At 28.6% G+C, this 26,466-nt stretch overlaps 2 protein-coding genes across 7 annotated transcripts; both read right to left on the reverse strand.

The window, feature by feature from the left end:
• Positions 1 to 1,921: 1,921 nt before the first annotated feature.
• Positions 1,922 to 7,521, reverse strand: LOC113858404 (uncharacterized oxidoreductase At1g06690, chloroplastic). Of its 2 annotated transcripts, none has more exons than XM_027491059.1 (10): positions 6,983 to 7,521; positions 5,191 to 5,282; positions 5,068 to 5,108; positions 4,812 to 4,976; positions 4,711 to 4,733; positions 4,511 to 4,582; positions 3,888 to 4,055; positions 3,218 to 3,300; positions 3,076 to 3,138; positions 1,922 to 2,378 (listed from the first exon to the last, which is right to left on the reverse strand). In XM_027491059.1, the coding sequence occupies exons 1-10, from the start codon at positions 7,197 to 7,199 to the stop codon at positions 2,193 to 2,195; spliced, it is 1,110 nt and encodes a 369-aa protein (XP_027346860.1). In that variant the 5' UTR covers positions 7,200 to 7,521; the 3' UTR covers positions 1,922 to 2,192. The 2 variants fall into 2 exon arrangements, with proteins under 2 accessions (XP_027346860.1, XP_027346869.1); XM_027491068.1 differs by having other exon boundaries at positions 2,291 to 2,421; positions 6,983 to 7,496.
• A 9,830-nt stretch (positions 7,522 to 17,351) lies between these two features.
• On the reverse strand, positions 17,352 to 24,564 carry LOC113856659 (reticulon-like protein B8). Of its 5 annotated transcripts, XM_027488629.1 has the most exons (7): positions 24,332 to 24,376; positions 20,903 to 20,966; positions 20,471 to 20,658; positions 20,198 to 20,378; positions 19,945 to 20,086; positions 18,944 to 19,013; positions 17,352 to 17,938 (listed from the first exon to the last, which is right to left on the reverse strand). In XM_027488629.1, exons 3-7 carry the CDS (start codon positions 20,643 to 20,645, stop codon positions 17,769 to 17,771), a joined length of 738 nt encoding a protein of 245 aa, XP_027344430.1. In that variant the 5' UTR covers positions 20,646 to 20,658; positions 20,903 to 20,966; positions 24,332 to 24,376; the 3' UTR covers positions 17,352 to 17,768. The 5 variants fall into 5 exon arrangements, 4 of the variants coding, with proteins under 4 accessions (XP_027344430.1, XP_027344421.1, XP_027344413.1 ...); XR_003502914.1 differs by lacking the exon at positions 20,903 to 20,966 and having other exon boundaries at positions 18,138 to 19,013; positions 20,471 to 20,650; positions 24,332 to 24,369; XM_027488620.1 differs by lacking the exon at positions 20,903 to 20,966 and having other exon boundaries at positions 20,471 to 20,650; positions 24,332 to 24,564.
• Between the last annotated feature and the right edge of the window lie 1,902 nt (positions 24,565 to 26,466).

A 26,466-nucleotide genomic window follows, 5' to 3' on the forward strand; every position in this document is an offset into this window, starting at 1 on the left:
CCCTAAATCACAATCAAACCCTTAGTCCCTTGTAAATTTTAAAAAAATATATACTTAATGTAGAAAATATTACTTAGTATTGCTAATTAACAATTATTACTCACAGTTTAAACAAAACGTGTTATTCAAAATTTGATAGTTATTTATATTTTAAAAATATAATATATATTTAAATAAAATAATATAATAAAATATTTATTAATTTATTTTTATAAATTTTTTATAAAATTAATTTATTTAACAAGAACTTTTAAATCAACCGTTTGATTGATCAATTTCACATTATATAAAAATTTATTTAGTAATATTAATGTCCAAATTCAACATATGATATCAATATAATTTAATTTCATATATATATATATATATATATATATATATATAATATATCAAAATAGTGTTTTGAAAAAAAATATCAAGTGAGTATTGTTTTTCTCCAAAAGCATATGTGGCAGTTTATAACCATCCAAAGCCTCAAATTTTAGTAGCCACAAGAAATAGACCGCAAAATATGTTATCAATAACTCTTTTAAGTAGCCATTTATAGCCATCAGAAAATGTTTCAAACATCGACAATTGTTTCTGACAATTAAAGACCAACAAAAATTGACGTTTATGGCAGTTACAGACCACTACAAGTGTTTCTACCAAAAGGACAATCCTAATTTAATGATATATATATATATATATATATATATATAAAGAAAATATTTTGATAATTTTTAAAAAATATATATTATTTAATGGATAACCAATGGTTAAGTGTCCTTATCTTTCATCTTGTGTCGGATTCTTTTATGCTTATTTTTGCTAGGAATAAAATCTTTAGATAAATGGGTAGTACAGGTACTGTTTAAGTGAATTCGAATCTTGTATTAAAAGAAATATATTCAAGATATTGTTTTTAATTTGAATAAAATTACCTCTTAAAAAATAATATTCAAATTAAAAATATTTGTAATATAATAATTTATTTTATTTTATTCAAGATTCTGATAACAAACTTTAAGAACATAAGAACATTGAATTGTTAAAGTACTCAGTCATTAGTTAAGATATGATAGTAATTTGCACTTGAACATTGGTTTTCCTAGTTTCATGTGCAAGATTTTGGATATTATTGATATTTGATTTTGTCTATTAATTGTTATATTAGAGATAATTCAGAATTAAAGATGTGTGAAAAGACAAAAAAAAAGAAGTAAATGAAAATAATGAAAAATTAGATAAAATTTATATCGATGTTTATTAGATTATAATACAAATTAACCACAATTCATGAGCATTTTGGTATTCAAATAAATGAAATGATTGTATCTGAAGGTTAAATAACAATTTAAAAATCGGTGAAGAAACATTCAAGCTTATTCTTTAGTCCTTTTTCAATGACAAACATGCTCCCAATGCTCTAATGGGTAGATAAATTGTTTAAGCTTCTTCATTTGGTATTAAATTTTCTTGAGCATTGAGTTGTTTGGTTTTAGAAAACATTTTTATTTTCATTTTTAATCATTAATTTTTTAACTTTTTATTTTATATTTTAAAAAATTTGTACATAAAAATAGAAAAAATGTTATTTTTGTTGTTTCCTATAAAAGTAAATACAGAAATATTTTATAAAATCAAACAATTCCTAATATAATAACTCTCCCATTTATACATGTAATGATAAATAATAAATATAGCATTTCTCTTTTCTTTGATCATTTTGAACTAATAAAAAACTTTTTGGTGGAATAATCACATTATGTATAATATCGTCACTTTCAATAGTTACATACAAGTTTATAGAACATAGAAAAGCAGGATGCCCATGACGTGTACGTGTAAGATGAACCAAATCCTCATTGAATTTAATTTTTCCATTTAACTCAACATTCTTCAATCTCAAATTCTGGACTCTTTTGCACATGATATTATTAAATTGCTTGTGTTAATTTCTTGAATTGTTAGTAGGAATACATGTTTGGTAGTACAAGTTCATCAATAAGAAAATTGTTGTAAGTGACCAACATTGCAATGCATATCTTGCAGCTTCATTGCATTCAATTAAGTAAGTAGGCTAATATACCATTCATTCACAATTTGAAATTTCTTACATATGCAGATTCTTTTTCCCTTTTGCTAAACCAAATAACTTTACAATTGATTTAGGAGGTACATGGTGCAAATGTTTGGTGCTAAACTATGTTTTAGAGGTTCTCAACTGGAAAACCAACAACAGGCCTAATTTCTGAAGCCAAACTTCGCAGCTCAGCAGCTTCTTCATCAGTTAGTCTCCACCCAAGTGCCCCTCTAAATTCCTCAGCTTGTTCTTTTGTCTTAGCCCCAGGAATCGGCACAACGTTGCCTTTTGCTACCAACCAGTTCAGGGATACCTGACAAGAATCATTTGGCTTTTTTTTCATTATCAAAAGTGGCCTAGGAAAAGGGGCAAAAGGAATCATTCATGAAGGTTATTTGGAAAAAGAAACCTTTAGTACTTTGGCATGTGATGAAAGTTGCTTTCAATTAAAATGAAAACCATTGGACATGCCTTATGTTTATGTGTTTAGAAAGATTTTTGTGCTGATCACTGAATACAATACAACAAATTTTGTATTATGAGGCTTGGCTGAATTGTGGATAAGTATCATATGTTGAGATTGTATGGAGTATGGACAAACTTCTCAACAAGCACTTGTAGAAGAAGAAAATGAGGAGATAAAATGAACCAAAATTTTCTCATTAGTTAAAATCAATTTATGCATATCAGCTTTTGGAGAAGTTAGATAAAAGAACTTCTAAAAGAGTTGATGCCTTAAGCTGATTTTAACTCATGGAAAATTGTAATTGATTTTATCTTATTTTCTTTTCATACAAGTATTTATTGAGAAGTTTATCCAAACCATGCCATTGACAAATTCACAACTCATAAGGATCAAGTATGAAAAATATATCTTGATCTTGTAAGTTTCTGATTCTGGTATTCAGGTAGTGTCTTCACTATATTATTAAAGAATGCTGACACAAACATTATACCAATATTTCAAATCTTCAACTAATATAATGAAAAACAAAAGAACAAGTATGAACCTGCGTGGATGTCTTATCATATTTCTCTCCTATTTCAGAGATCCTGTTCAGCAAAGGTTGGAGCTGCAAAATAAATAAACATTTGAGGGAATAGGTAATGTGAATGCAAGTAATTAGATCTGCAATTTCACAAGATCAGTACCCTTGTCAAGAATTCTGGAGTATAAATTCTGCTTCGAGGCCCAGTTGGTGGTTTATCAGGAGTATACTTTCCAGTAAGAACACCTGTTTAAGATAAGGATATTGCATAAATATTTATAGCAAAGTTCATTTTATGGAATTGGAATATATTAGATAAGTACATCTGTTTCAGATAAGAATATGGGGTACAAACAGATTTCATTTCATGAAGCTCGAATATAATACTATGTATATGCTCGTTACGTTTTGGCACTATGATACGTTTTCTAGATATTGTCTTTCAAGTAGGTTAGCTCTTAGTGAAATTACAAGGCAAGTTTACTCATCCTTCCCAAGTTTATTTGAACTCTTAAGTTTAACAACCTTCTCAAAATTAAAAAAATTCAGCTCACGCAAAAATTGGCCTTAAATAAGACATAAAACATAGAAGGGTTCTTCATTATTTCATGCATCAAAGATCAAGTGCCTGTTTTGTGCAAAAGGTTTTCTTGTCTCTAGTTTCTGTCAACCCAATGTAATTATGCAATGTTTAAGTAACTAAACATAATGTGCTAGACCATAAATATTATTTTGTTACACCAATTGAGGTTTTGGCAGAAATATGTGTTGTAAAACTTAATAAAAAATAAAATGTGGATATAATAAATATTCAATAGTGGAAAGGAGCTCACCTTGTGCAATCGGTGAATATGCAATCAATGTAATCCCAAGTTCATCACAGGCAGCCTTTACACCATTTTCTTCCGGGGCCCGATATATGAGGCTGTAGTTTACTTGGTTTGAAGCTAATGGAATACCTCTCTTCTTGAGCTTCTCGTAAGCCTCACGGAGTCGCTTTTCTAATAGAGAAAAATAGATATTAAATATTTATGTTGATAGAACAGGGCCAGAACTAGCTAAATAACACTATTTATTGAAATTCTACTACAGATATATTGTATATCAATAACAGTGGCAGGTTTGAACAGAAACAGTAGAACTCTTCCACAGTCTCTCTACAAAAACAGGAAAATTAGGAACCTACCCAATTCTTGATTCTGCTACTAACTAATCAAAGCATTATCGGATTCTATATATTCCTCTTTTGGTATACACCTTAATAATTATGAAACTAGCTGTGATCTTACTAACATATGCTTAGACTATTATATCAAACATTCATCCTGGTACATTGAAATGATCTACATTAAGGGAAAATCGCCATTTTTGGTAGAAGTGAATCATGGTTTCGCAGAATATTGAAGATCTGAAGTTTAGGAAGTTTTCAAGACAGCTAATAGTCATAAAGAATTACCACTATAGTTTGAAACACCAACAGCTTTTACAAGTCCCTTTTCAACAGCATCCCCCAAACCATCAATATACCCTGAAAAGTAATTCATTGGAGAACTAAGAATTTACTTGTTCTAATCACGAATAAATAAACATAAATTTGACTCCATTAACCATATTAAATATGTAGTTCAATGAAATAATTTTGCTATGCTTGACAACCTTCATTTCCCCACACTCCAGGCCTGAAAAACAGCACACTAGTTTATCAACATAGTATTGCATAAAAACAATGTCATTCAACAGGCTCATAAAATACAGACCAGTGAAGTTGATAAAGATCAACTGAAGTCAGTCCTAGTCGACAAAGGGAATCTTTGAGGGCATTGAGAACACTTTGACGGCCGAATCTCCATGGAAGTGCAGCAAACTTGGTTGCTACAGCAACCTCAACATCTGGATCCAATTCTTTTCTTTCCTTAATATATCTTCAGATAACAAACATATCAAAGCATCAATGTGAACCTTTTTTCATTAGAAGCTGCATATGAAAATTATACCAAAAACATAAGCACATACCTTCCAAGAAGAATCTCTGAATTTATGGCTCCTAAAGCGAGCTGAAAAAAAGAACATCTTTGGTGAATTTTACACTTGTCAAAGAAACCTAGAGAAAAAGAAGGAAAAAAAAAAAAAACTCACCCCTGAGCCATAGACTTCAGCAGTGTCAAAAAAAGTTAGACCTCCATCAATACTGGCATTGAAAGCATCTCTGGCAGCTTTCTCATTCCTATCTACAATTATTACAGAGCCAAAAATGAATACATTCACAATCTCACATTGTCCATTTAGAAGCTATTTCAAACTCTAAACATCATTCAAAATATCTGAGAGAAAAGCCACTTGATGGTGTCTCAAATCTGCAACTTTTATATATTATAGCCTCTAATGACACAATGAGTAAAAATTAAAAAATGTCTTTAAAACAAGAACATATAAAGTTTCTATAGAGAATACAAACAAATAGAAGCTTTGTAATAAAATCAGTTTCAAGATTCATAAAAAATTTGTTATCACGACTACCAAGAATATAGACATTAAATTTGAATATCTACATCTCCAACAAATAAATAATACTGATGAGGAAAAAATTTGTAATGGATATCGATTTATAAAGGAAGTTTAGAAAGTAAGCATAGTAAGCTGGTGGCGGTGGTTGAATAGCAGCTAGCTATATGCAGTAAAGTTTTTCTCAGATCTCCTATGTTATATTAGATCTTTTTAGTTATTTTCTTCGATTTCAGTTTACCAGCTTATAAATTCCACTGCTAGATATAAGCTTTAAATAAGTAAGAGAGATTGATTACAGACATTCAATTTGGAACTATGAGCAGCATCAAAGAACTGTGATAAGGGTATTCATGGACTGAAATGTGCTTGTTCTAGTTTCATTTGTTCTCTAAGATAGACATCATTATTTATGTTGGAGATGATTAGTGCAAAACTGCAAATTATGAAATCAAGTATTTGAATTCCTTCCAAATCAATTCTTATTTTCACAGTCACTTTTCTCCACCTTTTCTTTTATTAATTATTGCTATGTGTCACCCAGACCTTAATGCTATGAACACTTGTTATATTTGCTAGTATGTTTTCAACTCAGAAATCTTCCACCATTCACATCAGTACATCAGTCTCACAACCAACTATGCTATAGTGCTCATATATTAATGTTTATAAATGTAAAAAATACTATAATTACAACATTGACATGGCATTTCAATTCTGTCCTAAGATACATACTATTAGAGAGTAAGAAAACATGTAAAGTGAAATGATAAGGGCATCCACTATCCACCCATAATTAGAGTTTCAACTTTCAATACCTTATAAACTTAACACACTTCAAATCAAGGGTGGATGTACCCTTAGAATATGTATAGGAGTAAAGTTTCAAATGAAAAAGGGAAGGGAGGGTAAAATTTTTATTTTTAATAAATATTCTCTAATTTAATAACTTTTTAAGAAAATAAATTAACATAAACTTAACGTCCTAATCTTTTGTTTATCTTTATAAATATTATAGAACAACTCTCTTGATCTTAAAATAAAAATTTTTACTCTCTCTCTTTCCTTCTAAAATCTCACTCCCAAATATTCTTTCACTTTTTCATTTACACACTTTTCCCCTTTAGACAAATGCCGCCAATTATGGTTCAGAAGCTATATACCTAAACTTGGAATCAGACAGCAAATAATATGACCCCTTCAAGTCACAAGTCACTCACAACTAACAAAGAAAGCAACAATCCCAAAATTGATGTCAACTTTCCCACCCCACCAAATGGATGGCAATTGTTGCACAATCCAACAGTCACATACTTTATGTTAGAAAATTTGTTGACAAATATAACACCAACCCTGAAAAATTTTTTCTTGATATGTGCAACTCACTACCTCAATCATTGATAAAGTGTTTGTGAGAGAGAGTTACCATTCCATTCAAAGTTGTTCCAATAAGTGGTATCACCCCAAGACCAAGCTCCAATTCCAAGCCTTGTCACCTTCAAATCAGAACCACCCAACTTCATCTTCTCTTCCACCACTGTCTTGAGAGTAGCAGAAGAACCCTCAGAAGCAAAAACTCTTGTTCTGTGAAATCTAGAGTGACCCATAACAGTGAAACAAGCATTGCTTATATAAAGGGCCATGGAGCAAGAAAAAACAGCAAAAATCCAATAACGGGTATGAAATTAAAAAAGCAAAACCATCCAAATTTTATTGGAATTGAAAAAGACACAATTTTTAACACAGTATTGAAAAAATTTGATATGGGGATAACAACTAAGAATCAAGATGTTCCTTGGAAATTGAAGAAAAAATCTGGGCAGGAAAAAAAAAGATAAACTTTGATAGTGCATCAGAAGTTGTGATGGTTTTCAAAATGAAGGCGTTGAAAGTGTACACGCGGGTCATTGTAATGTGGTGGACACTGAACCTTTGAAGTGGCAAGATTACTTGTGGACATACGATAATGTTTCAAATCTTTGACATTTTGCACTTCCTAGTTTGAGATTCATCCCTTATCTGTGACACGTTGGCAGTCTTGTGCACCAATATAACTTTCAAAATTAAGGTTCAAAAATTAGTTTTTGTATATTAAATTTAAATTTGTACTCTTGAGACTAAACCCTTTTTTTAATTTATTTAACTAATTATGTGTGTTTTTTATGTTACACTTATATTTTAATAATTATTGTTCATGTCAAATACTATAACTTAGATTTAGTTAATTCCATTTGTCTAATTGTTAATATCAAAACTCTTTTAGCTATCAGTATGAAGTTTATAAATTTTAATTTTAATACAATTTGCTTTACACATATATTAAATTATATTTTGTGCCTATACGATGGACAGGTTTATATAAAAAATTTAAATTTCTTAAAAGTTTACTGTGCCTGTAGTTTTTCCAAAAAATAATAAAAAACTGTAAAATTATTTATAAAAGAATTAAATACAAAAGATAAAAAAAAATATAAAGATGAAATAAGTGAAAAAAATAAAGCTAAAAACTTTAAAAGAATAAAAATTAAGAAAAAATATCTTTGCATTTTAGTAGAACTTTAATGCATACATAGATAAATATTATTATATATTTAATAATAAAATAAACAATTTAGTAATATATATTTCAATAGTATTTTCATTTATACATATTTATTTAGTTAACATGGTGTTACAACATGGTTAATTACTTTCAATATTTGATTAATTCTATCTATATCATTCCTATTATATTTACTTTAACCTATGCGAATTCTTTAGCATTATCTTATTAAATAAAATGTATCAACTTATTTACTCCTAAAATTTGATAAGCATTGTTACAAAATTAGCGACCTTGCTTTCAAATGTAATAATAAAATCAACAATTTAATAATTTATATTCTAATTTAATAATAATCATTTGGAAGTTTTCTTTCATTATGCCAGTTAATCTTCTATAATATAAATTAAAATTAATTTGGACATATATTTATCTTAATTTGTTCAAAAACTTTCTAATCTAATTTTTCCATCAACACCTATCAATTTAATGGAATACAGAATTCTTATATTACAAAAGTGATTAATAATTAAAAGCTCACATAAAATTATAATCAAAATTGAAGGTTAATTTATCGATCCCCGATTATCATCATCATCATCATGGTCTTGCAACATCTATAGGCAGAGCAGATTCCATTAAGGTAAAGGATCATAAAGAACGAATCACTCATATATACTCTGTTGATAGAAACCAATACTTTATTTTAATATACTCTTGCCTTTCTTCTAGCAGGTACGTGCCACATAAATACATTATTTTAATAGTTATTATTATTATTATTATATACAAATTTTTTTTAACATATGTTTAAAGATACATGATAAAAAATTAATAAATATATCGATTTTATTAACTTCAACTTTTAAAATTAAACAGGAATATTTAAATGTAATAAAAATTTATTTTAAAAAGTATTTATTATATTTTTACATCTTTAATGTAATATTTTTCAATAAAAATATTATTTTTAAATACTTAAACTTAACTCTAACAGTTAAAATTAACATAAATGTAAATATATAACAATTTTTTATTGAAATTATAACAATTAATGTTATAAATATATTAGATCTAATAATATTATATAACTCTTAATAAAAAAATTATTATACATAAATCTTTATTATATATACCCTCTGACGCGTTAAAAAAATTCATTAAATAACTCTTGTGAATGCATAATGGGAACTTAACCCAAAATGTTAAATGTGCCTATTAACTAATTGTACATGCATATAAAAAGAATATTTAAGCTCTATAAATAGCAAATATATCAATACATGAGCGGTAATCAATCTAGTGAGTGTATTGAATATAAATTTCCAGCTTTTATTGTAAACTGTCTAGGTTGACTCATGAGGGTCATGAGTCTCAATAACCCACCTTATTCAGTTTATAATGAAAATTAGATTTTAATGAAATAAAAAAGTTAATAAGCTAGGATCTCAACCATATATTGCTAAGGAATTCACATTGGATCTAAATTAATTAAGCTAATGCCTTAATGTGATCATGAAGACTTGGAAGAAAATATTTGTCAATAGTACTACAAGGTTGTACATGGTGTACACACAACATCCTCATTTGACAACAATCTTTCCATTTATTCAAGCATTTTTCTTTCAATCCTCCACTCTTCTTCAAAGAAAATTATTTTAAATATTGGTACTGATTTTCACGAGTGTTTCTTGAAAATTTTAACTAAGATAATATATATATTGGTAAGGTTTTAAAAATTGAGTTAATAAGAACAATTCTTTAATGACAAATGCTTGCCAGAAAACACTGCTTTATAAAAGTGCTAATAATGGTTTCCAAGTGTTTATTTTTACTTTTTGTTTTTCTTTCCTTGGATGGACTCTAACGGGAGACATTAAAAAGGATGCTCATGATATTGCAATTAAGGAACAAGGATGCTGCCTCCAAGAAACATTACTTTTGAAAACATTGGCTTTCAATCCTAATGCTAGTTAATACCATCTCAATATATATAGACCAGAGAATTTATTATTGGATGACACCCTTTTTGGAATAACAAGTTAAAGATAAATATGAATGACTTTATTTGTAGGGAGCAGAAGAAAGAAACTTGTGGAAACTTATTAAAAATGAATATGGAGAATTTTTTATAGGTTTTTTCAACAATTTAAGTCCATGTTCAGCCATTATGGCTTAATCATGAACTCTGATTTTGGGTCTTCGTTTAATTAGATATCAAAATATAGATAAGGTGGTAGTGAAAATAAACTTTAAGTTAACAATTTAACTCATAAAGTTAAATATTGCTAAGGGTCACAAAGCTTAACTCTGTAGCTTCTAAAGATTATACATTAATTCAATCTCGTAAAATTATTTGTTTCTTAAACCTCTAGTTTCTAAGGATTATATATTGATTCAATCTTATAGAATTATTTGTTTCTTATATGTATATAGAGGTTAATAAGTGTATTAACTCAAATTAAGGATTGAAAATATTCTACATCATCCCTTTGCAACTTGTTTCCTTTCTTAAAGAAGATGCTTATTAGGTTGGTTTTTCCTAAAATGATTGTGTAGCTTGTTAGGTTGTTTGGTCTCGTGTGGTAGGAAAAAAAAAATATGCACATCTAGATACAAAGTTTAATTAAATTTTTATTTAATAATTTTTTTAAATGATGAGTTATACTTTAAATTTAAATATAAAATTTATTAAAATAAAATAAAAATAATATATTATTTGGATAAGTTATTCCAAAAAAAAAAAATATTATAACAAGTTAACAAAATGTTTATGTAAATTATAAACTATTTCATTAGCTGACCATAAATTCATCCAAGTCCAATATAATCACGTTTTAAAAGGCCCTGCAATTTGCAAAAGATTAAAAAGACCTTCAACCACCAATGATAAATAAAAAATAGCATTAAAGAATCATTGTTTTAAGTTCCCATGAATCTTGACTTCTTCCATAGGACTATCATTTACAAGAATAGATAACCAGAAAATAGTACATTTTTCTAATCTAAACTATCAAATTTTTTAGGCATTCCGAAATGATTTCATCATATTATCTAAAATCTTCCAATTAACTAATCATACAATTTTTTTTCCAAAACCAATTCTTATTATTAGTCATTGGCCAATTTTCTGTGCTAGCTGGTGCGGATATATAATCCAAATTTCATTTACTGTTACCCCTCCATCTATAGGACAGAAAAAGCTAACTGTTTGTGTATAGAATTCTATTATATTGGCTAACAATATATGGATAAATAATCTTGTTTAAACAAAGAAGTTCATGATGTTATTTGTTGTTGTTTCTAGACAGAATTCCTGCCAAATCAAATCTGAAAAGTAATTATGTTGCCTCTTCTCATTTGGATGAGAGGTGTGTCCTATGCTTGGAGAATTTGAAGATGCTTCCCATTTGTCAGGTTTTGCAAATCTGGGGTGTGAATTAAAGTCTTTGCCTTGTTTGGTTTCCATTGTCTTACCCTTTAATCTTCCAAATCTTTATTTGCCATATGGTGGTGTATTTCTAGGCAAAGGAGCTAAGCAAGCATGTAATCTTGTTTGGCATGTAGTAGTATGGTCCCTTTCTTTTTAGGCAAATTAAAAGGAGCTATATAAGCAAATAGGTTAGATCATGCTTGTCATGTAGTATTATGGTCCCTTTGGTTATATTGCATAATAGAATTTATTTTAGGAATAAGCCTTAGTTCATTTCATTAGTATGCTGGATGTAATAAAAGTTATATTTTGTCTTTTATTTTCTTCAAAGGTTATTATTCTTTTTCATTTCCAAATTATTGTTAATATTTTATGGTTCACATGCAGGTCGGTGTTTTGTTTTATCAGTGTTAGCTCAGTTTGGTCAGTTTCAAGGTATTCTATGTATGACAAGATTTACTTATTTAAAAAAAAAACAAAATAGTATACATATAAAAGTTTATATTCAGAAAAACAATGAATATATATTTGTCTACCCCAAAATTAGTACTTAATATATATCATATTATTTGTTCCAATGATACCTCAAAAAATATCGCGTTAAAGATAAAGGTTGTGTTAAAGTAGAAGTTTTCATAAAATAGGGTTTTATTAACTAGTGTCCTGAAAAACCTTTTTAAAAATTAATAAATAATAAATTTTCTTTAAAATTATATTAAGAATCATGTAAATAAATATAGTTAATGTTTTCTAATAAAAATTTATTTTTAATTTTTTAACGACTATTTTAAGACAACGATTAACATTTTTCAAAACCTATAAACAGTGGAAATTCACTTTCAGATATAATCGTAGAAAGAGTTAGAACTATTTTAAAACATCTAAAAAGTATAGAAAAAAAAAAGGATAAGTGAATATAAATAGATAATGTTATATCATTTATAACGTGTGATATATATATATACTCCCATTGATATATGTTAATATTACTTCAACCATCTCACTTTAGATATTTAATATATTAATATACATATATTAAGAAAATGATTAATTTTATTATTCTCTATCTCTCTTTCTTTTAATATTTTATATCAAGATTAAAAATATTTAAATAATATATAACTTTCTTAAATCTTGATTAAAATGTTCTCATTTAAATTTTAATTTTTTTATTTTTATTTATTTACTTTTTGCATCTACTATTTGATAGGTAAAAAAAATAAAATGATAAATAAGAGATATAACTATTAGAATAAAATAAATTAATTTCTCAAAAATTACTAAAATAAATAAGTACTAAAGTTATTACAGTAGTTAAATGGTAAAAACTACTCTTAGAGTAATATTAGAGGTTTTGTAGTGATTAGTTAGTAAGAACTGTTCCTATTTATGAGAGTATTAATGAAAAAATATTAAATGTTTATTTAGTATTCTCTGAGGATCAGTTATTACTAACAACAAATAGATGGACCAGATCTGCAATGCGAGGTCTTTCATGTGTAAATAAAAATTCCCACTTCTAATTTTCTTGAAGTCTAATATTATAATGACAAAAGAGTACGTACTCATAACTATTTTGCTTTAATGTATTGTCCTGCTTCTTACCTTCCCCCGGCCTCTACATTTGAGTCAAGCAATAGATGAGCCAAATCATATAAAACATAAGATTAAGTTTTACAAAAAGCATTGTCAAGTAGAAGGTAAAATTAATTGGGCAATATGAAGAAATAAAAAGCATGAAGATGATGCTAATTAACCACAAAACATTCATAGTTAGCCTCGTTTTTTTGTTATTACTTTATGTCTTCAACTTTATGCATTACTTGCACAAAGTAATTAATTCATTGAGCTTATAGAATACATACACATTAATATCCTTATATACGAATAAAGTTATTTATGTGTATCCACATAAATATATATGGAGTCAAAGAGAGAGAAAGAAGCACACAGTAATGAAGTATCATATATTGCATGCTGTGTAAATATCAGTTACAACTACTATAAGCCGAACACACTGTATTACATGTGATCAATATCAATAACTGATACATGGATTAGTCCTTATACAGTAACTCCAATTTAAACTTCGAGTTAGCTTAGCCAATTAAGGTTGTCTCTACTCTCAACTTGAATATTAGTTGATCATTTATTTTATCATCCAAATGAAAAAAATTTGGCCCTTACATAACTTGTATGATCAAATTGTGTCACCTAATAGGGACTTCGTGGTATTCTTAACCATTTAGTCTTGTATTTTTGCTGTATGTGTATAAAACACCCTTGTTTTTTATTACAAAAAAAAAAAAAAGTCTTCTATTTTTCCAAGGGCTTGGCTTCTTATAGTTTTGTTTATTAGATTATCGTTTTTACTCATTGGTTTGTGTCCTGGGCTCTTTCCCTACGGGCAGCAGACCCCTCTTCTATTGGCTAAGCAAGTGAACCCTTGTTTTATTCCCAAGACATGCTTGTATATATGTGAAATTGTTAATGTTTATGTCTTTATGATGGAAGAAATGGCAAAAATGTGGAAGTTACCTAGATATATATACATATGCTATGCTTATATAACTCCTGAAATCTGATTTTGTTGGTAATGAAACTTAAAAAATGATAAGCTGATTATATAGGAAACGATTACAATTAATTATATAAAGTTCAAATCAAATATCTAAAGTTTGCCCTTGGAACCCACACGTTATTGTTAGAGATAGAAAAAGTCTTTCTAATGAAACTACATATATAACATATTAATATACTAATATAAATATCAGTTAAAACTGATAGAAGTAGTAACCAAAACACTAAACAGTACTATATTATGTTTTATATATGTAAATATCAGTGACTATAGTGTAAGCAAGTCTGTAGAAGCTTACACAAATTACAATATATGTAGATTAATACCCCATGTAACATATGCATATAAGTGCAGCATGCGTGAGATTGATAACACAAACGCTAAAGTAACTTTCTTCAAATTTTGCAGCACCTCATTCAAATGAATTCATTATGCTGCCGGTGCTATGTCAACCCCGTTGTCGTCATCATCGTCATCATCATCATCCCCTTCATGTTGGTAACGATAAAATTCAGTTGCTGAAGACCAGTCATTGCCTTTGAGAAACAAAGGCAAAACAGGTTTTATGTTGGCAAAGAAAACCACCATATTGCAGTGTTTGTGGGACACGGATTGTATCACAAACTACACTAGTTGTGAACTGATTTGGTTGACTGTATGAAGTCATGTGTCTTCGACTCATTTATACGTGGAAAATTAGTCTATTTTTTATGCAATAAAAAAATAATATTTGATAAATTTATTACTTTTTCTATGAGCTGAGATTCTCTCGAGTATAAAATTTAATATAAAGAGGTGTAGTGTTAAATTAATCTGATCATTGAAATATCAAAGTATATTATTTAATATAATTTTGACAGATGAGATCCTATACAATGAAAAAGTCACAACAAAAAAATTCCTTTGTATTTTTTTTATGAAAAATAAGAGAGAGAGAGAGAGAGAGAGAATATGAAATAGATTTTTTTTTTTAATAATAAGACATTTTTGGAATGATGAGGGAAAAAATTTAGTACATCCTACAATTAATTATGGCAATTCTAATTTGATAAAAGTTATCCTCTTTCTCTCCGCTACAATCATATCTATAGGAGGGATCTAGATCTAAAAGAAATTAAAAATTGTATTTTCTCCCTCTTTTTTTTTTTTTTTTTAATAAAAGGCAGGTATAAAACAAAACTTTAGAAAACCAATTATAAGAATAAAATTTATGATACAAGCTAATACACTCTTTACCATATTTTTCCATCTTTGTTTTTATATATATATATATATAGGGTTTAGGGTAAGTCTAAAAACTCTTTATCATATTTTTTTAAATAGATTTTTTAATATTACATAAATTTATATGCGATATATATACTAAATGAGTAATATGATTAACTAATTAAATAAGAAGCGAGACTCAGATCATTCAGGGGGATCCCATATAAAATAATGTACTGAAAAGGATGTGGTTCAGAGTCATAGCCTTCCTTTTCATGGTATTATATACAACAGCTTATAAATTATAATGATCTATAGTTTCTGAAATAAAGTTTTGTTTTCTGTGGTCTTTTTCTCTATTAGCATTAAGGAACATTTTTTTTTTGTTTTCTTGTTAGATTGACAATCCTTTATGCTTGTAAAGAAGGTAGTGGATGATCTGGTTAGGGTTGTATCCATACACTTTGACCAAGTGGAATGTGAGGGTGCAAGGCTCATGGCTTCTTGTTGTAGAGAGCAATCAACATGTGGAGTTGTGAATTTTCACACACGCTTAAGTGCTGTCGTCGCATGCACATAGATGACTTGGATATACTAAAAATCTTGCCATAAAGGTGAATGTAGAGGTCCAAAGGAAAAATTCTTCAAGAGACATGTTTTGGTCAATTGTGGTTTTGGCTAGAAAGAAAAGGTAAAGTGTGTGTTTGTTCATTTCTCTCATGACTTTTCAGAGAGTTATGTGGCTCTAATTTCTAAAGCTAGACTTAGGTGCATATATTCTTTTGTATAATTTAAGTTTCACCTTAATATAACTTTATCGTATCTTTGGTTGTGTGTGGACCCAAATGATTTGCTCATTTTACAAAGCATTGGAATCTTAATTTAGAATGAGAACATATTATTTGGTATATGAATATGAATGAAATTTGTATTGATATAAGGATGAAATTTAATTAGTCCCTTTCTTGTGAGAGTTTTTTGGTTTAATGATAACACACAAGGAGGCCTTCCATGAGATGTCGTCATACTGTTATCAGCCCAAAATTTATATATATATATTATATACACGAGATGATCAAACCACAATCGCACAAGTTACACTTACTTTTATAAATTTTTGTTGGATAATTTATTTTTAAAATTAAGCATTAAATTAAAAGTTTTAATCATATAAATTATATGTATCAAATTTAACGTAATATATATGTTTTAAATATGTGAAAATAAAGACTTCTTAATTGCACAATTCTAGTTGTTCAATTTTGACAAAATTTAACATAAATAATATTAGTATATAATTATAATTCAACAATTAAATAAAAAATATTATTTTCTATATTAAATTATTGAAAATAAAAAAGTAAGTGTAACTTAAATCAGTGTAACTTAATTTTACCTCATGACTTCCTCTCAGAAGTGAAAAGAAATAAAAGGGACAAGGATTGGAGAGATATAGTGACGTGAGGAAAGGATTTTTCTTCATTTCTTAAAGGAATGAACAAAATCTTGTTTATTGAAAATTTTGAAAGTATTAATAATATAATTCTTTTTCTTATCTATTTCCATCTTTGTAAATTTCTTCTTTCTCTTTCCATGCATACCAAACAAAGTGCAATTGTCCAAAAAGAGTAGGGTCCTTTCCCTTAAAGTATGACAAGTTTTTTGGCCTTTTCATATATGACATTTTTTTTGCGCCATTTCTTTTGCTATTTAAACTACCATTTTTTGTCACATCCAAAATTTATTTTTCAAAAATATGTTTCATATATTCAAGAAATTAAATTATAAAACTGATGTGAATCACTTCTAATATTAAATTTTGAAAGAAAAAATATTCTAGAAATAAATTCTGAAAATAATTTATAAATGACTTCTGAAATCCAATTTTCAAAATATATTAAATATACTTTCAAAAATTAAATTTCAAATTAAAAAATTGTATAATTAATAAAATAAGTAGTGCAAAAAGTAATCTCCATGACATTATGGATCATGGTAATAGGCCCATGTATAGGACCCAAAACGATATCCAGTTATGAGTAGTGCTTAATAACAATATAGCCAACAATATTGGTTGTTACATTTGACCCTGACAAAATTAACATTAAGACTTAATCAATTTTAACAAATTAATCTAGTTTTTATGAAATGTAATGAGTTTCTGCTAGTCCAAATACACATTTAACAACTCTGACTTTGAAGTGTCTTCAGAAGTTTGCAACAGTCATCAATGTTCTCTCCCTGACCAATCAATTACAAGAGATTTCAAGATCACAAATTTAGGAACAGCAGAAACAGTAACTATAAATGCTATTTTATTTACTACACTCATTATCATTCATATGGCACAAATGTTTTGTTCACCCAATTTACTTCCTTGGACCATTCCAAGCTGCCACCATGTGTGAGAGATGGGCATTGAATGACAAACTAATATCATAAGGATAAACCTAGTCATGCTTCTTTCCTTTGAAGTTACCCTTGGGAATTCTGCTGAGCACACTAGCATCAAGATTTCGATACTGATTTTGTAACTGACCAAAGAACTTGTAGACAAAGTTGTCAACCTCATCCTCATACTTTTCATAGAGAACTGGGAGTGTATGTGCAGCAACAAAACCTTAGGACAAAAAAATTGTTTTAGCATAAAGTAACATATACAATCAACTACAAGGGAAAAACATCATTAGAACTTCTAAAAGATGTTATCCAATTGAATATTAGAGAAAACTAGAGCCACAAAACAATAGACATGAACACTAGCCAATATTTGTTAAGATTCAGTTCTTGAGATGGCAAATTATCAGAAAGCACTTAACTATGTGTGACTTGTGTACGCATCCCATGTCATCATCAAAACTCTCACCCCTGCATCTTACTACCTCTTGTCCTAAATATAAGACCCTTTTAACTACTAAACTAGAATTAAGATAGTTAATTTCAGTAATGGCTTTAAATTTTTCAACAATTTGAATAAATTTTCTAAAATTACCCTCAAAATTATTAGAATCCATTGTCTTACTCACTTTTTACCTAGTTAATTACTTCGTTTCCACTAAGAGTATTTTTGTAAGAATAATTAATACAAGAAACAACTTGCTAGAGGTCTTGAAAAAAGGACCATGACAAACTCTCCAAAAGGTCTTATATTTAGGACTAGAGGTAGTAGTTCCTAAAAGATATCTCAATACGTTAATACATAGTAATGGTGCAGATTCTTTTTACTGTATATGCTTGGCTGTTTTAAATTTTAATCATCTCTACAAGATGTCATAAAAATTGAGGTTTTAATCATCATGGAAGTTAAGGATGACTTTTAATGTTACAAATTTCCCAAATTTAAACTGTTCATGTTTTCAGAAGAAAATATTTCAATGGGTTCATTGAAATATGAAAATATATTTTTCAAACTGATAGACCACTGCACTGGGCTCCCCTATTGTGGTGTCTAGGGAGGCTAAAATGATACAACCTTAACCCTGTGAGGAAAGCATTTCTGTAACTACAACACATGATGGCTAGGTCACAAGGCAGTAATCTTATTAATATAAGCAAGTATTTGGGTCAGCATATGAATTAAAAGAAAAGTAGATCTATCCAAAGATGCAAAGAAAGCAGGTCTCACCAATATAGATGACAGTCAAAAAATTGCACCAGCTCCCAATCACAGCACCAGCCCACAAACCTACTACAACCTGGGGATGTTTTGACCATTCATCACAAATTCCATGAAAAATTACATGTAAATTTTCTTTGCATATGTATATATAAATTTGTTTAAGGTACACAAATGGTTAAAAGCAAGCACCATTATGGTTGTGAATTCAAGATACTTAACCATTCATATTGTTAATTTGTCACAACACCAAATCAACTAAAACAATAATCCATGTACCTATTTATCAAAATTTCATTCTTTTTTCCCGAGATTCAGAGTACCCATCATCCCTTCTACCGGTCTTCAGTTTTTTTCCACTCCCATACAACCCTGCTTGGTTTCAACACTACAATTATGGAGCTTAAGAGAAATGACTTTCATAGACTACAGCTGCATAAGGTTTAGTTTACTTGGATGTATCCACAACCTCAAGCAACTTATCTTTTTCTACACGGCATCCCTTAATTAGAGTTCTTGTTAATTCTAAATGTATATTTAAATAGCTTTATTTTCATATATTGTGCCTACAAATTTTATGACTTAAAATAGGGAGAAACCACAGTGGAAAGCCTTGGCTGAATTTAGTTTCCATGTTTTATTAAAGCAATCTTAAACGACTCTAAAGTGACTTATATTATGCTGATTAGGCACAGAAGATCCTGCTATGAAAGTCACCAGACTAAACATGGTGATGGTCTATAGAATATGGTGTTTTAATGGAGTCACACAGAATTTTGTGGTGTTGTCAACATTAAGTCAATATAGACCCTATCACATTAGAAAAGGTCAAACAAGCATTTGCCATGACAAATATCTATAATGTAAAAGGAATTGATTGAGAAAAAAAGCACTGAAACAAACACAAATGTCAAAACCTAAAAGTGTGATTTCACCTTGAAAAGCCTGTTTAGGCTTGACTGTAAATGATAAATGACAATATCAAAGAAAATGAGCATAAGTGAACATACAATAAGAAACCGCTTCAAGTTTCCTCCACAAGCAACATCTTGAAGAAACCTCAAACCCATGTTAACCTTATCACCAATCACAGTTGCAATATTCACAAAGAGTTCTTCTGGTAGAACAACACGAGGTACTTTAGATGGTGAACTGTCAACAGAAAGAACAAATTATACTTAATTAAAGCTGTAAAGTTGAGTGACACATTCACAGAAGTTAAGGCCAAACAAAAAAAAAAAGATGTAAGGATGTGTGAATAACCTGTTAAAGAAACCAGAAGCATTTGACCATAGAAACTGTGCAAGCAAGCCAAGAACCAAAATGAAGCAAAAAAGGGTAAGAAAATGATAATTCAGCCATTCAAAAAGCACCCATGCAACTGTTGCACCAGTTAAAACACTAGCAGAAATCTTCTTGTTCCTCCATAACAAGACATCCGCAGCTTTGGCATTCAAAAGCACAAAAAAAAAGTGATACGGTTTAGTTTATGCCAATACTGTACATTTTACAGTAAATTGTTTATAAATATCATACATTTTCCACCCCCTAGAATATGGTGCACAGGTTTCTGGCGTCCAAACAGTCTATTGATCTGGGAACTCACTGAGTCTGACCTCTCTTCCTCAATGAATGGTACAGAATTTTGCTTCTCAACAAATGTGTCCACAAGGCTGTTAAGAAGTTTCTCGGCTGTGTTTTTATCAGACATTGTTCCTGTGCTAACAAGAACCAAAAGTACATTACCAAATACTGTACAAAATAGCTCTTATACCAAACAATGGTGTATTACTAATATTCAAATTGTAAATTCATAAATTAAGACTGCTGTAACAACCATCCAATACAAAGAATTCCAGTAGGTCACAAACAAAACATCCCTACCAAATAATTAAGTTAATCTTTCTGTATTTTAAATTCATTAAGTTCACTGCATCAATGGTACTCGATTATGTTGGTAATGACTACCTATGAGTCTTAACTACACGATTGGATTTCTCAGCTAGTGTTGGATATCAAGTCATTTCTTGGCCTGCACATAACAGCATAAGCAATTGGGTTGATTTGATTCTACACACGGTATCAACATCTCTTTGACCAAACAATTGGCCGGTAGTTCAATCTGTACAACCCCCATTCTGCCAAGCAAAGTTTGAATGCCTGTGTCATAACAGAACTGCTAAAAGCCAGTAACTCTTTTGACTTCAAATCATAGATCTTATGAAGCTCAGTCAATGGAACCACTACACTTCGTCGACAATTTCTCAAGGTTAAATTTTTATTCTTAACTATCAACCATACATACAGAAAAAGTTGCAAAGATCTATACTAGTGTACTATTGTCTTCCCTTTGGTTCTTTTTATAAGAATCTTTTAGAGGTTTTTGCTGGTCCGGAATATAAGACCATTTACAAAGTTCTATGATCATTTATTATTTTTTCACATATTTTCCATTCATTATTGAATCTTTCTAACATCCTAATAACTGATGTAGTAATAAAGTTTGACTTTAACTTCACTACGGGTTAGAAAATTGTAATTAATTTTTCAAAAATCAATACATTAACTACTTGCAACATTTTTTCTTAATATGTATGATTTAGTTGAAAGGTTCTGAGAAAAGGATCGGATGGAGCAGTATATTACTGTAATCCAGTGTGATTTACATTCTCTGCTTAATTCATTATCAAGGTATACAGAACAACCCTTGATAAATGTTGCATAACCATTCCTACAGGTTGTCCTTGTCCCCCATAGAAAAAGGGGTAGATGATATCACTAGAAAGAAAAATACAAGGATGAATGAAACTGGGAAGAAATTGGCAAAGTAATAGCTTGAGGCAGGCTTCTCATCCCTAAAGCTGCCCCACTAGAAGAAACACAGTTTCCTGTGTCATTTGAAGAGATAATTGCCTCCATATCCTAATAACTTATCTTTTAAACCAGATGGTTGATAAAGTGGTAGATGGTAACCATCAGTCGATTGTTTACACATTAACATTTGGCAAACACTTTTACAAGTATAACTGTACATGTACACTGGCTAATGGCTATCCAATTGCAAGGTATGGAATTTGAGTCCCACATTAAAAGTGTAAGATTTTAGTGTGGGGTTTATAAGGCTCTAAACTCTTCAACTACAACCTAATAACTTTAGTGGTATGTTCTCCTACGGTTCTTATCAGAGCCGAGGATAATGGTGATGATGTGCCAACATTGTAGTGTTTGCCTAGGACTAATCAAAGGAGCTAGTGCACAGCCAACTGCCAAGGCTGCAAAGTGTGATATGATGTTAGGATCCAATTACAAGATGAGACTTGAGTCCCATCCCACATTAGAAGTATGTGATTCTAGTGTGAGATTCATAAAGCCTTGGCCTCTCAAACTATAATAGCTAGCTTTTTAGTATGATTCTCCCAAGGTTCTTTCCAGTTTGAAAGCCACATACAAAAGATGTGTCATGTGTCACCATCACTCAAAAATATAAAGTTCTCAAGTACCAGTGTACATTAGTGATACAATTATATATGAATGAACAGTTGATCTAAGGGATACAATTACTTCTAACTGGTTTTCCCATATGTATTGATCTCATTGTGACCTTCAGTCTCTACTTTTACAACTGAGCAAGGGGATGAACTAAACAGTACAAAGCATAAGAGGTCAAAATAACTGTATTGAAAAAGAAAGTTAAAATTACTTAGGCACTATAAAAAACAAATGACTGCATGAATCCTAGTTACCTAACCAAAAATCATTGATAGCCTCAATAAAGTAGTAAGCTACATCATATTATACCTTCAACTTTCCACATTAATGGCACAGGATAATTGAGTTAATTGGCCTAAAAAGTACATATAAATAGATGTGCAGCAGTAAAAGTATCAAAAGGATTGAGACTTCAAATGTCAACCTCATCACTTTACCAACATAAAGCATAGATTATAGATGCTTTGAAAAAATTGGCAAACAAATCTATCCAAGTTATCTGAGATTGTCTAAGCATATAACTTCAGAAAATTTGCCATAAAGATATATGTACAGTATAAAAAATTGACAGAATACGGATCCAAAAGATCTAGCCCCAGTAGAATGTTTACTCAGTAGAAAGTCTAGTTTCATAAAAGCAAATAAACTTTAGCACTATTATAATCACGAGGAATGCTAGCAACACACTCTTCATTGTTGGTTAAAATTCATTGAAAACTAAAAGAGTATGAGAAAGAAACATTAATTTAGGAGAGTGAGACCCACATGATTTTTGTAGTTTTCAATAAATTTTAACCAATAATGGGAGGTGTGTTACAAAGAGTACGTTGCTAGCATTACTATTATAATCACATCCCGCTTGAACTATTAATTGCTATTGCAGTAGGCAAGATTCTGAAACAACAAATCCTATTAAGGAAAATCAATTTTACCCAAAGGTATAATGAGATAGATTATAATTAAATTATAATTACACTACCATTAGAAAACAAAAATCAGAAAAGAGCTTGCACCATGGAAAACACTTTAGCAGATCAACAATACCAAAATGTCAAATTGTAAGTGTGTACACACACACACACACAAACATTTCCGTGTATCACAGATAGCAGAAAGGTTGATAAGCCAGAACAAAGGTTGATAAGCCAATATCACAGATAGCAGAAACAAAATCTTGAAAAGTTACAATTGGGAAAACAAAAAAGTAAAAGGGGGCATCGCAGAATTTTTTTTTCTTTTCATTCGCAAATATTGAGAGCTTTTAACATATCATGACATAGATTAAAAAAGTAAACTCCCAGATTAGTCCTTAGATTATGAGTCAAATATTTGTGAATGAAAATCCCTTACTGTATTAAAATCTCCTAGTGAGTTCTAAGATATTAAAATCTTATTAGCCCTAACTTTATACAAAAAGTTTATTTTTAGTTTTAAAATTTTAAGGACTAAAATTGCCATTCATACAATTTGGACGAGTGATTTGAAGATTTACTAACAATAAAAAAGGAAATCAAATTTCATGGCCCGTCTATCACTTACAAATCCTTCCATCTTCCACGTTAAAAAATTCTTTCCACTACCTTCCCACAAAGTGAAAGTCACAAACGAAAACTGTCAAGAAACATGGCCCAGAGAAAATAACAGAAACTAAATGGAAGAAAGGTAAAGTTGTATTAATGTGAATGAATGAAAAAATTGATTTACAAGAGGAGATAGGGAGCTTATATAGCCTATGGAATTAATTAACTATTAACAATCCTAACTAATCTCTAATAAAAACCACCATAGATAAATTAAACCCATGAAGCAAAAGAGATACACAAAATCAAAACAACAAGAAACATCAAATCAATTGCATCATAGAACAAACGAAATTCAGCATCATATAAGGAAATGAAATTCACTAACCAGAGTCAGCAGAGGGCGATTGAAGCAAAGCAAAGAGAGAGAATGATGAGGAAATGTGCTATGGAATCACAAGTTTATCCAAAGACCAACAAAGAACGTGCAAAAGCTTAATAAATGACCAACTAGTCAACTACCAATCACAACTATCATCTGTTTCTTCTTCTATGTACTTAATGCTGATTTTGATTTGGATTCTAAATTTACTAGAAACTACTAAAAACTGAAAAGTGTTCAACCTTTTGGTTGAAAATTTTAATTTTTATACGTAAGCATAAAAATCTCTACCCTGTTAATTCATTAATAAATATAAATTTTAAATTTTTGTTAATTTTAATTACAAGGACTGATTTAAATATTTAAAAAAAATATTTTTGTATAAAATATTCATTATATTAAAAATAAAGTCTAATAAATTTTTTATTTATTAATTCTAAAATTCAATTTTAAATATTGAAGTTAACAAATTATTAATTTAAATATCCTAAAAAATTATTCTTTATAATATAATTAGATGACAATATATAAAAAAGTTATACTATTTATCTATTTTAATTAAATTCTTTATTTAAAAGGTACTTAAAATAAGATGCAACTAAAACGTATTTAGATTAAAAAAATATAAATTTTTATACTTATTTTATATTTTTTTCATTTTTTCTATCTTAAAATAGAATATGAAACAACTAATTTCCTTTTAAATAATGGGTCTAGTTAAAAAGCTTAATTAAAGAGCTAAAGAGTAAATATTTTTATTAAAAATATGTTAAAAATATATTTAAAAATAACAATTATTTTCCTTTTAAATAACGGATCTCGTTAAAGAGATAAATAAAAGAATAAAAAGTAAATATTCTTATTAAAAAAATGTGTTAAAATATATTTAAAATAACAAGAAGGGTATTATTAAACTTTTTAATGGTATTTTTACATGTAAGCTTATGAAGTACTATCTTATAAAGTAAATGTAATGTAAAAGGGGGAATGATAAAATCATAAATATTCCAATATTTTGAATAAAAAAATAAGTTTATTACGTACTTCCGTTTCTTTTTACAACTTTTTTCCAAATTATTAGTTTTAATCTTTCAATCAATTAAATACATTCAATATTTCAAAAATCATCTAATAACTATTTTATATGACAACATATTTTTAACTTAATTTCTCTGATACATTTTAAATTTTTTATTAAAAATTATAAAAAAATTACTTTCTCTTATTTTTAATATATTTTTATAATTTTAATCAAGTTTAATCAATAAATTACGTTAGAAAACGTACTTTTAACACATTTCTACGTTGTTAACAGAGATTGACTTGCAGCAAATTGTTTTTGTTTTTTTCTCTCAATAAATTTAACTTATAAAGTGTGAAAACTCCATCCTACATACATTAAACGGTAATCTGATTAAGTCTTAAATTTTTTATTAATTAACGATGTATCAAGTTAATTAGAAAATGTTAATAAAGAATGTCACATCAAGAATGGTTGATACGTTATAATAATTTAAAAATATAATATTAAAAATGAACTTAGAGATATGATGATATTGATGAATTAATTAAGCGATTAAAATAAAGGTTAAAAGAAAAATAAATGGACAACGTGTCTAATTAAGTTTATTAATAATTGGAATGTTTGCTGTCGAGTTTTGAAAATTTTGGATTAATGGTCTTCGTTGCATTGTAAATATATAAATTGATCTGCGTATTTAATATTTTATGTTCAATTTGTGACTTAGAATCAGTCAAGGATCTTGTTTATCATCTTAGGCATGTGGGTTATGGAGAAATGCTCAGTAATATATTTTTAAATATATTAAAAATTAAAATTTGTTAAAAATTATAAAAGTATAATGGGTCAATATTAATTTAAAAAAGAGACTTACATAATTTTGTTAATTTTAACTAATAATTAAAAATATATTTAAAAAATTATATAAATAAGTGTATTACTAGTTTTTTTTTTTAAATCTTTTTACTTTATGATGGTTTGATTGATGAGATCTTATAATATTTATTATTACAAGCATTAATTTGAGTATTAAAATATATGTAAAAAATAATTTTTTTCTCATCTTTAATATTTTTTAACAGTTTTTCTTTTAATCTTAGGACTTCATTGGTGGTCAAAA

Source organism: Abrus precatorius, unplaced genomic scaffold (genome assembly GCF_003935025.1).
Source record: "Abrus precatorius isolate BTA unplaced genomic scaffold, Abrus_2018 Scaffold1, whole genome shotgun sequence".
NCBI classification, from domain to species: Eukaryota; Viridiplantae; Streptophyta; class Magnoliopsida; order Fabales; family Fabaceae; genus Abrus; species Abrus precatorius.

Excerpts from the sequence above, each read along its gene's own strand:
- LOC113858404 (XM_027491059.1), bottom strand. The coding sequence starts at position 7,199 with ATGGCCCTTTATATAAGCAATGCTTGTTTCACTGTTATGGGTCACTCT. Across the intron at positions 5,283-6,982 it reads GAACAACTTTGAATGGAATG|ATAGGAATGAGAAAGCTGCC; the intron begins GTAACTCTCTCT and ends TAATAATTGTAG. Across the intron at positions 2,379-3,075 it reads ATGATAAGACATCCACGCAG|GTATCCCTGAACTGGTTGGT; the intron begins GTTCATACTTGT and ends GATTCTTGTCAG.
- LOC113856659 (XM_027488620.1), bottom strand. The coding sequence starts at position 20,645 with ATGTCTGATAAAAACACAGCCGAGAAACTTCTTAACAGCCTTGTGGAC. Across the intron at positions 19,014-19,944 it reads ACTTGAAGCGGTTTCTTATT|GTTGTAGTAGGTTTGTGGGC; the intron begins GTATGTTCACTT and ends AAACATCCCCAG. Across the intron at positions 17,939-18,943 it reads TTTGACTGTCATCTATATTG|GTTTTGTTGCTGCACATACA; the intron begins GTGAGACCTGCT and ends TTTTGTCCTAAG.